This window comes from Mobula hypostoma, chromosome 18 (genome assembly GCF_963921235.1).
Source record: "Mobula hypostoma chromosome 18, sMobHyp1.1, whole genome shotgun sequence".
In the NCBI taxonomy this organism is placed as follows: domain Eukaryota; kingdom Metazoa; phylum Chordata; class Chondrichthyes; order Myliobatiformes; family Myliobatidae; genus Mobula; species Mobula hypostoma.
This window is the reverse complement of record NC_086114.1, coordinates 42,390,853-42,402,979: the sequence shown is the minus strand read 5'-3', so window position 1 is coordinate 42,402,979 and position 12,127 is coordinate 42,390,853. Positions and strand designations below refer to the sequence as shown.

The following is a 12,127-nucleotide window of genomic DNA, read 5'->3' as shown; positions in this document are numbered from 1 at the left end:
AAAAATGCTTTATATTTTGATGTTGTTTATCCAAACAATAGATCTTAAGAGGTTTAGTTTTATTCTCCTCATGTGACAATGCCCTCTACTGTATTGCAGGAATCATTCTAGTGAATCTTTGTCTTACAAGCACTGTATATCATCCTTTTTGGTGAGGAGACAAGTTATGTATTCAATATCCAGATGCAAACCCTCATTTAAGCTAATATTTTTCTTAATTGAGAGGGTTACAAAAGATTTTGCTGAGAAGAAAGTTTATAGATTTATATATCCCCTTTAATATTCCTTTGATGATAGTGAAACCTAGAAATGAAGTTTCTTTTCAAATGGAGTCACTGCTTTTCGGTATGAACTCCCAAAACAGCGGTGTGATAAAGACTAGATAACTTGCTTTTTGTGTTATTATTAGAGGTATAAATATTAGCCAGGACACAAGGAATATGCCCTCTGCTCTCTAACAAAACAAAACATGCTTATGAACAGAATGAAACAATATCTTCTTTCTTTCAGACTTTGTCTCATAGGCGAAAGTGCAATTTTCTCAGGACTTCCTCTGTGTAAAGGAAATGAGTTCATGCAGAAGACTGCCATGCTTCCCTGGGAGGGAGAGGAGGAGGAGGAAGAGCCAGAGGATAATGTAATCATTGCAGAAGGCATAGTGGAGGACTATCTGGCACTTCATTTTAAAGATCAGTTAGTATCAGAGGCAATTAACTAAAGTAACTAAATAAAGTAATGAAGGGTCTCAGCCCAAGATGTTGAATGTTTACTCTTTTCCATAGATGCTGCCTGACCTGCTGAGTTTCTCCAGCATTTTGTATGTGTTGCTTGGATTCCCAGCATCTGCATATTTTCTCTTGTTTGTAAATAAAATAATAACCGATTTCTTAAGTTAGCTTTAATACTATTCTTTGCTCTAAATTAGCCATAACATAATCTGGAATTCGGAGTTCAATTCCGACATTGTCTGAAAGGAGTTTGTATGTCCTCCCCATGAATGCGTGGCTTTCTTCTGGATGCTCCAGTTTCCTCCCACATTCCAAAGATGTACCGGTTAGCAGTTTAATTGCTCATTGTACATTGACCTGTGATTATGTTAGGGTTAAATAGGTAGGTTGCTGGGTGGTGCAGCTCATTGGGCTGAAGGTCCTGTTCCACGTTGTATCTCTAAATAAAAAACAAAATAAAATCTTTGTTCAATACCCTCAAGGCAAAAAAGTGTTCCCAGCTGACAGTACTGATCACCTACAACCCTGTACTGAAAATTAATGCCCATTTCCCTCTAAACAATGATGTCAACTTGCATTGATTTAATACAATATATAGCATACTGGATACTGTATGCTGATAATGTCTTGGTTATATTAGAAAGAAATGGTTCAGCACTAGACACAACTCTAGCCTAGCTGTTCCATAGATTTACAATTAAGGTATTTTTCCAACAATATGAAAATCACCTGGATATACCTCTCTGCAAAGAGAGATAAACCTGTGCTTCGTTAACCTTTTCTCGATTGGAAGCAAAATGATGGAGACACAAGAGATTGCAGTTGCTGGAATCCAGAGTAGCAAATAATCTACTGGACAAATAAATTCTTCTCAAGCTTCCAGCTGGGTATGGATATCAATTTTAGCCAACATTTCGATGACAAACTCTGCCATTTTTATCAGGGATGATGCCTGGGCATGTCTAGTCTGGTGGTAGTTATACCCTCGTAATTCATCCTCCTGATTGGTTAGTCCTCATCCAATCGGATTGTAAACTTTGTTTACAATCAAATTCCAGTTCTTACTTAGAGCAAGTCCTTCATCGTTATTAGACTTCTTTTCCTTTAGTTTTATTTCAATGGCTCCCTTCACCAGGCAGTCCCATAAGACATTGTCATGGCACAGTAGCTTTGTGCAATCAAAGTCAATCCTATGGCTATTGCGAATGCAATGTTCTGCTACCACTGATTTCTCTGGGTAACCCAAGTGGATACACCTCCTGCTCTCCTTGATGTGGGCTTCCACCGTACGTCCCATCTGGCCAATAAATGCTGCTCTACATTCACAGGGAATCCTGTAAACGCCAGCCCTCATGAGCCCTAGGTCATCTTTAACCCACATAAGTTGTGGTTTGAGCTTCCTTACGGGTTTGTGGATCGTATTAATCCGGTATTTCTTCAAGATCCTGGCGATCCTTCCAGGCATCGTGGAAATAAAGGGAAGACAAATGAAGATCTTGCTCTAAGTAAGAACCGGAATTCGATTGTAAACAAGGTGGGACAGGAGATACCTGATTGTATGAGGACTAACCAATCAGGAGGAATGGACGACGGAGGTATAAATACTACCCAACTAGATGTGCCCAGGCATCATCCTTGATGAAGATAGCAGAGTTTGTCATTGAAATGTTGGTTAAAGTTGATACCTGTACCTGGCTGGAAGCCAGAAAAGTGTTTATTCGTCATGTATGCCAGGAAAGCACGAGATCTTTTTTCAATCTGTTGGAGCAATTTGGTGGGTCAGGCAGCAATCTGTGGAGGAAAGAATATCTCGCTATTGGATGTTCTGCACATTCACATGCCTGTTTAAGAGTCTCTTCAGCACCGCTATCATATTTGCTTCCACTACTACAACTGGCAGCACATTCCAGGTCCCCACCAGTCTCTGTAAAAAAAAAAAACATCTCTTTTGTACTTTTCCCTCCTTAAGAATATGCCCTCTGGTACTAGATAGTTCAATCCTGGGGAAACAACACTGGCTACCTATCTATGCCTATCATAATTTTATAAACTTCTATCAAATTCCCCTCAGCCTCCTTACCTCTATGGAAAACAGCCCCACCTTGTCCCAGCAGAGGCAATGTCTTTATAGCACACATCCTGCAAACCAGGCAGCATCTTGGTAAACCACCTCTGTCTGCACCCTCTCCAAATACTGATGAATGGGTATAATATAAATGACTTAAGTATTCACATGGATATGATGGAGAAAAGGTCTCGATTGTTTCTGTTATCACTCTAAAGTTGGCATTTTTATTGTGGATCTCTTCTTTTGGACTCCACATCATTTAAGAACATAAGACACAGGAGCAGAATTAGGCCATTTGGCCCATTGAGTCAATCATGGCTGATCCTTTTTCCCTCTCCTCAACTCCACTCCCTGACCTTCTCCCTGTGACCTCTGATGCCATGTCCAATCAAGAACCTATCAAGCTCTGCCTTAAATACACCCAATGACTTGGCCTCCACAGCTGCCTGTAGTAACAAATTCCACAAATTCACCACACTTTGGCTGAAGAAATTTCTTCGCATCTCTGTTTTAAATAGACACCCCACTATCCTGAGGCAGTGCCCTCAGGCCCTAGACTGGCCCACCATGGGAAACATCTGTTCCATTTCTACTCTGTCTAGGCCTTTCAACATTTGAAAGGTTTTAATGAGATCTTCTCTTCCCCCCACCATCCTTCTAATTTCCAGCAAGTACAGACCCAGAGCTTTCAAACATTTCTCATATGATAACCCTTTCATTTCTGGAATCATCCTTGTGAACCTTCTCCGAACCCTTTCCAATGCCAGCACATCTTTTCTTGGATGAGGAGTCCAAAACTGTTCTCAATGCTCGAGGTGGGGTCTCACCAGTGCCTTTTAAAATCTTAGCATTACGTCCCTGCTCTTGTATTCTAGACTTCTTGTATGAATGAAAACATTGCTTTTGCCTTCCCAACCACCAACTCTACCTGCAAGTTAACTTTTAGGGTGTTCTGCACAAGACCTCTCAAGTTACTTTGCATCTCAGATTTTTGGATTTTCTCCTCATTTAAAAAATAGTCTGCACATTTAATTCTACTACCAAAGTGCATGACCATGCATTTTCCAGCATTGTATTTCATTTCACTCTCTTGCCCATTCTCCTAATCTGTCCAAGTCCTTTTGCAGCCAACCTGTTTCCTGAACACTACCTGCCCCTCCACCAATTTGTATCATCTGCAAACTTGGCAAAAAAAACCTATCTATTCCATCGTCAAAATCACTGAGATAAAGCATTAAAAGAAGCTGTCCCAACACAGACCCCTACGGAACACCACTAGTCACTGGCAGCCAACCAGAAAAGAATCCTTTTATTTCCACTCACTGCCTCCTACCAATCAGCCAATGCTCTAATCATCTTGGTAATATTATGGGCTCTTAGCGTGGTAAGCAGCCTCATGTGAGGCACCTTGTCAAAGACCTTCTAAAGTCCAAATATACAACGTGCACTGCACCCCTTTATCTATCCTACTTGTAATCTCCTCAAAGAATTCCAACAGATTCGTCAGGCAAGATTTTCCCTCAAGGAAACCATGCTGATTTTGTCCTTGTCCTGTGTCACCAAGTACTCCATAACCTCATCCTCAACAATTAACTCCAACATCTTCCCAATCACTGAGGTCAGGCTAGCTGGCCTATAATTTCCTTTCTGCTGCCTTCTTCCTTTCTTAAAGAGTGGAGTGACATTTGTAATTTTCCAGTCCTTTGGCACTATGCCAGATTCCAATGATTTTCGAAAGATCATAACTAATGCCTCCGCAATCTCTACCACTACCTCTTTCAGAACCCTTGAGTGCAGTTCATCTGGTCCGGGTGACTTATGTACCCTTAGTTTTTCAGCTTTTTGAGCACCTTCTCCCTTGTAATATTAACTGCACTCACTTCTCTTTCCTCACACCCTTCAGCATTTGGCACACTGCTAGTGTCTTCCACAGTGAAGACAGATGCAAAATACAGTACTCATTTAATTTATCTGCCATTTCCTTGCCCATTGTTATTATTTCTCCATCCTCATTTTCTAGCAGTCCTATATCTACTCTCGTCTCTCTTTTTATTTTTTACATTCTTGAAAAAGCTTTGATATTGTTTGCTAGCTTGCTTTCATATTTCATATTTTCTCTCCTAATGATTCTGATGTTTGCTCTCGATAGGTTTTTAAAAGCCTCCCAATCCTCTGTCTTCCCACTAGTTTTCGCTTTGTTGTATTCCTTCTCTTTTGCTTTTACATTTCTAGATGTTGCATCAAAAATCAGTGTGAAGGAATACGTTTTGTTTGTTATTTACATAATGTATTGAAAGATTTTTGCCATATGTCTACACAGGGAAGATGACTGCTTTGAGACGAGGTTGGATCGTTCCTTACAATACAAATGTAGAAGGAGTCTGCCTCCAATTTCTCCAAATCACTGCAGAAGGGATGCTATTGTGACAGAGCTCTTTGATGAGGTGTGGCTGGAGCTTGTGGGCTGTATGGAGGACCTGATTCGTAAGCACTGGCATTACCATGTTTCAGGTACAAAAGCAATGAAGAAGAAATAGAACTTCATGAAAATCTTTCTTGTACAGATGAGTTCTGCATAGCTATGATCAGATATACTGGTGACTAGTTGTTCCCAACTGGAGTTATAGTGAAGCCATTTGCTCAGCAGAACAATGGCCATGGACATCTCATGAAGAACAACAAGATAATGCCTCCTCCACAGATTTCCATGCACTCAGGTTGGGAAACCTATTTACTCTTTGCCTGGTTAACCTGGCACAAGTACAGTAGGCCCCAAATTAATGAATGGGAAGATACAAAGGGAAGACATTTTATTTGATTTAATTAAAGTAGTTTCAATGTTTCTAATTGTTTTATATGTATGTTTTAATTTGTTTTATTTTTTTTAACATTGCTTTTATTTTTTTAACAGGTCAAAAGTGTCATAAAAAATTAATATGACATCATTGAGCCTGGGGAAAGGCCTCAACAGCTGTCTTGGCTGTGTGTCAGTGACTTATGCTGGGAGAGGCCCTACACAATTCTGGCCACGATGATGCATTACACTCAATATCCCAGCAGGAAACTATGCTCAGGACCACATTGGAAGAAACAGTATGGTCCAGGGTATAGCCAAATGGCAATGTCAGGAAAATGGAAGATCTGCCCTGTTGTCAGTTTTAGTGTTGTGTACATTTCACTAGGACTTATAACAAAGAACAAAAAAAACACAATGGATATGTTCAAAGACATGTTTATTGCTTGCAAGGAGAAACACCTTCACTCCTCATAGATGGCAGGCTGCTTCTGATCTACAACTTGCAAAATTCATTTTTTAATACAAGTTTTCAGGCTATTCTTTGGCTGTTATTTTTTCTGGTGGTCAACTCCTCCACTGCAGTAAAGCTACAATACTCAAGGCCAGCAGTATATCAACTGCCCCTTAGTTACACAATGAACAATGATCACAACATTACATGCCTCTTGATACATACACACTTATGGCAAAGCACTCAGGGATTATACAGACTCCTGCTGAAGGGTTTTGGCCCAAAACGTCAACTGTACTCTTTTCCATAGATGCCGCCCGTCCTGCTAAATTCCTCCAGCATTTTGAGTGTGTTGCTTGGATTTCCAGCATCTGCAGTTTTTCTCTTGTTTGTGATGGGATTATACAGGTTCCATTTTGTCATATTACAAGATTAAATACTTAAAAAAAATTTCAAAGTTGCACATATATTTCCACAGTTTCAGTTACTGAGTGATGATATTTATTGCAGTGTGAAGATTTACGAGTATTAAGAGAAGCATAGGCTGATTAGGAATGGTCAGCATGCTTTGTGGGAAGCAGATCTTCCCACACAAGCCTGACTGAACTCTGCAAGGGAGTGGCAAAACAAATTGATGAAGGTAGAGCTGTGGATGGGTGTGTTTGAATTTTTTAAAGACATTTGACAAGGTTCCCCATGGTAGGCTCATACAGAAAGTCAAGCGGCATGGGATCCAAGGAAACTTGGCTACACGGATTCAGAACTGACTTGCTTACAGAAGGCAGAGGGTGGTAGTAGTTGGAGCATATTCAGCCTGGAGGTTGGTGACCAATGGTGTTCTGCAAGGATCTGTACTGGGACCCCTGCTCCTTGTGATTTTTATAAAAGACTTGCATGAGGAAGTGGAAGGTTGGGTTAGTAAGTTTGCATATGGTATAAAAAATTATCATAGGTTACAACCAGACATTGATAGGTTGCAGAGCTGGGCTGAGAGGTAGCAAATAGAGTTCAATCCAGAAAAATTAAGTGATACTTTGGAGGATTGAACTTAGAAGCAGAGTACAGGCTTAATGGCAGGATTGTTAGCATTGTGGAGGAACAAAGGGATCTTGGGGTCTATGTCCATTGATCCCTCAAAGTTGTCTGTGGTTCATTGGCTTTCTTAACCAGGGGATTGAGTTCAAGAGCTATGAAGTAACGTTGCTATATAAAACTCTGGTTACTCAGTCTTGGAATATTGTATTCAGTTCTGCTTGCCTCATTGTAGGAAGGATGTGGAAGCTTCAGAAAAGGTCCAGAGAATACTTACCAGGATGCTGCCTAGATGAAAAAGCATGTCTTACGAAGAAAGGTTGAATGAGCTAGGGCTTTTCTCTTTAGAATGAAGATGGGTGAGAGGTGACTTGATAGAAGTGTAAAAGATGATAAGAGGCATTGATAGAGTGGACTACCAATGATTTTTTCACAGTGCAGCAAACTGCAGCAGCGATATCTGAGGACAGAAATAATCCTCCCTGTAAAACTATGACCATCTCCTTTTCTGGGAAGTTTAATTCCAGTCATGGGAGATGTTATGCTTCAATTTCTATTGATCTCTGTTTTGGGCACTTTGATGACAGCTGATCAAATGTTGCCATGATGCCAAGAGCAATCTTTTGCATCTCACCCCTGGGATTCCTTTCTCTGTATTGAGGCTAAGGCTGTGATATGGTGTGGAGCCAATGGTCTTATGTATACTCAAACTGAAATGCGTAAATTACTGGTGAGATCTTGGAATCGTAGAAAAATTACAACACAGAAGGAGGCCACATACACAACCTGACGTGTGCAAACCAAGAAAAGAAAAGAACTACACATTTAATATTATTTTTGACTACTAGGCATGCAGTCCTGTAGATGTTCAAATACATTTTCAAATGATGATGGTTACCGCTTCTACACTCTTTCAGGCAGTGAGTCTCAGACCATGAATGCAAAACTTATTCTTCATTCCTTTCTAATCATTCTGCTATTTGCCTTAGGTCTTTCCCTGCTTTTTAATCTTTCTGATAATGGAATCTGTCCACCCTGCTTGCTCTTTATTTTCTGCACATTAGTTAAGTTTGGCCTCAGCCTTTTCACAAGTCATCTTTCATTGCTATAATTTTATATTCTTGATAACATCCTGGCAAATTTCCAACAGTGCAATAACATGTCTCCTGCAAATGCTGATCTGAAATGTATCCAGTACACAGGCTGTAGTCTAATAGCACTGTATAGCACTATTTACACCACAACCTGTAAATAAAAAAAAATGTACTTTGCGCATTTTAACTACCTTAGTCATCTGTCCTGCCACCATTGAATGCTCTGGTGTCTGTGCATTTTGGAATCTTCCTATTTATACCTTTGCTTGCCTACTCCAATCAACTGAATTACTTTGTTTAAATTTTACTTACCACTTTGATCCCCAACTGATTATCTGTATCTTAAATCTTTTATCTCAGTGGTAATCATAGGGCCAGTTTTTGCATCAAATGCAAACTTCATTATTATAGGCAACATTTAAGTTAAAATCATTATTTAGAAAAAGCAAAGGACTGGTATTTGCCTTCCAGTCATGAAAAGCACAAGCCAAATAATACTTTGCTTCTGCAACTGAATCAATCGTGGATGCAATTTGTCACTCTTAGCTAGTTAAAGCCTTGCTAAAATCCATGCAGATCACTTAAAAGACAGTTTCTTATCAAACTTTGTTACCCTTAAAAATTCAGTTGTTAGGCACAACCTTCCTTATCTAGAACATAAGTATGGGAACAAGCCCTTTGTTCCACAAAGAGTACATTCAGCCAGAGACTCATTCCACCTAGATGCAACACTGAGCATCATAGGAAGTCATTCCTGCCTGTGGCTATCAAACTTTACAACTCCTCCCTTGGAGGGTCAGACACTCTGAGCCAATAGGCTGGTCCTGGACTTATTTCCATCTGGCATAATTTACATATTATTTAATTATTTATGGTTTTATATTGCTATATTTATACTCAATTCTTGGTTGGTGCAACTGTAACGAAACCCAATTTCCCTCGGGATCAATAAAGTATGTCTGTCTATCTATCTATGTCTGTGCCCACCATCACACTAAATGAAGCTAACCCCATCTGTTTGCATATGATCCACATTCTTCAACTCCCTTCATGCTCATGTCTCTTAAATAGCAGTATCGTATCTTCTGCCACCAATCCTAGCAGGCCATTCCAGGTACACACCCGGAACTTGCCCTGCATATTTCCCTTAAGCTATCCTCCTCTCACCTTATATTTCTACCCATACACAAAATGCTGGAGAAACACAGCAGGCCAGGCAGCATCTATGGAAAAAGAGTAGTCTGGTTTAGAGCCCAGAACTTAAGTAGGACAGGAGAGAAAAAAAGATGAGGAGTGGAGTTAAAAGTTGGGGGGAGGGGAGGGAGAAACACAAGGTGATAATTGAAACCGGGAGGGGGAGGGGTGAAGTAAAGAGCTGGGAAGTTGATTGGTGAAAGAGATACAGGGCTGGAGAAAGGGGAATCTGTTAGGAGAGGACAGAAGGCCACGAAGGAAAAAAAGGGGGGAGGAGCACCAGTGGGAGGCAATGGGCAGGCAAGGAGATAAGGTGAGAGAGGGAAAAGCACCTATGCTCCATCTGCCAGAATAAACACAATCTCCCAGTGGCCACCTATTTTAATTCCATTTCCCATTCCCTATCCGATATCCACAGTGTTGTCTCTTTCTGCAGCTGTGCTGCTATCCCTGATTAGCAATGCCATTCCCCCACCTCTTTTACTTCACTCCTTGTCCCTTTTGAAACATCTAAACCACAAAACAACTTACGACATTCAAGTCTGTAATAGTTACGCCATCGTAATTTCATGTACTGAGTCATCACTCTTGTTCCTGATACTTCTTGCATTAAATAGGCACATTTCAACCCATCTGCAGTTATGCCCTATCCACTGCCTATCCTTCCACATGTTTCTCTAGGCATTGCATCTATCGTTACACCAACTGCTCCATTCTTTGATCTATCACTCTGGGTCACATTCCCCATGTCAACCCAGTGTAAACCCTTTCCAACAGCTCTAGCAAATTGGCCCACAAAAGGATATTGGTCCCCCTTGAGTACAGATGCAACCTGTACCTTTAGTCCATGTCATGCCTTTCCTAGAAGTGATCCCAAAGGTCAACAACTCCACCGACTTTCCACTTCCACCAATTCCACGATCACTCATACTTCTGCAAAATCATTGTATTTTTACTTACACAGGCAGCAAACCAGACATTACTACCCTTGCGTTCATGCTTTTCAGCTTCCTACCTAGCTCTCTATATTTGCTCTGCAGGACCTCATCCTTTTCATCCCATATAAAAGAACACTGTCCTCTTATATTTGACCTCACACTTCCTCAGATTAAGCTCCATTTCTCCATCCATATCTGTAACCTGTCAATATGTATATTCTGCTGTGACAGGCTATCTATAAATTCCACAAATTTTTCATCCCAGTTAGTTATATTCCCCAACAACAGCGGCCCCAATGCCAGTCCCTACAGAACACTACTATTTATGGACCTCCAGCAAGAGTAACGCCTGGATCAGCCTACCATGAGTGACCTTATCAAATGCATTACTAAATTTCAAGTAAAGAACATCCAATGCCCTGTTCTAGTCATCTTCACCTCCTCAAAAAATCTCAAATCAAGTTTGTAAGTTATGGCATACCCTGCACAAAGCCATGCTGATTTTTCCTACTTGGGCCATCTTTTCCCGAATGCATAGAAATCTTGTCCCTAACAAACCTCTCCAGTAGCTTCACTGCCACTGAGGAGCAGCACTCCAGCCTATTATTTCTCTTCTTGAATAAAGGAACAATATCAACTATTCACCACTCTGCCATAACTTTGCCTATTGCTAATGAGGATACAAAGATCTTTAAGGCCCCAGAAATCTCCTTGTCTCATCCCTTTCAATAACCTGGGAACCGTCCACCTTGATGATCTTCGAAAGACCCACCACCGTCTCCCTCTTGATTTCAAAATGCCCCAGCATATTAGCATGCCCCACACTGCTCTCATAATTCTCCATGTTCTTCTCATTGATGAACACAGACACAGATTACTCATTTAGTATCTTGTGCACTTCTTCTGACACGATACATAAATTCCCTCATTTACCCTTGAGTGGTGGTAACCTCTCCCTAGTTATGATCTTGTTTTTAATGCAAGTATAATGAATGCTCTTGATATATGTATAAAATGCCTTGAGATCCTAATTTAATCCTCCTTTCTAGGGACATATCATGGCCCCTTTTGACCCTGCTTGACCTCTTTCTTGCTGTCTATATTCCCCAAGGGTTCTGTCAGAATTTAGCATCCTAAGTCAAAGTAAATTTTATTAAAGTGTACTTTCCATCCAAGGGCATTGCTCTTTCTATACCAGGCTGTGATTCAACCAGTCACATCTGTAGAACCATAACCATATACAACTCATTCATTTCTTGCTGACATACTCAATAAATCCAATAACCATAATAGAATCAATGTAAGATTGCACTCACTGGGCGTGCAACCAGTGTACAAAAGACAAGAGACTGTGCAAATACAAAATGAAAGGGTGGTATTGAGGCCAGGGTCTTAAAGCTTATTGATTAGCTTTTGAGAGAGTTAGTTCTTACATTTTTTTTAAACTTTTTTTTTACCAAGTTCATAACTATTCATCCAAGGTTCCATTGGCTGGCATCCTTATCCTTCCTCCTTAGTGGAAGATGCTCGTCCCAAGCTCCTATCAGTGGTCTTCAAGCCACTCCTACACATCAAATGTGACTTGCTTGATAATAAATTCTTCCAATTAACTCCCTCTAGTTCTTGTCTGATAATACTGTATTTTGTCCAGCCCTAGTTTTATACTTTCACACGAGCGCCAGACTTAACCTTATTCATAACTATCTTAAAACCTAACATTGAGATCAATATTCCCAAACTGCTTTCCCATTGAAAGGCCAATCACCTTTCCAGGCTCTTCCCCGCCCCCCCCCCCCCCACCAAAAACAAGGCCTTGCATGGTGTC

General features: G+C 40.5%; 1 protein-coding gene across 2 annotated transcripts in view; it reads left to right on the top strand.

Moving 5' to 3' along the window:
• LOC134358509 (protein FAM149B1-like) overlaps positions 1-12,127 on the top strand; it is a 125,847-nt gene that overhangs the window by 30,561 nt on the left and 83,159 nt on the right. The window contains exons 6-7 of one of the 2 annotated variants that reach the window (XM_063070802.1): positions 511-693; positions 5,117-5,307. In XM_063070802.1, the coding sequence (XP_062926872.1) occupies positions 511-693; positions 5,117-5,307 (374 nt within the window). The remainder of the gene's footprint in view (positions 1-510; positions 694-5,116; positions 5,308-12,127) is intronic. The other variant, XM_063070804.1, reaches the window with a different exon arrangement.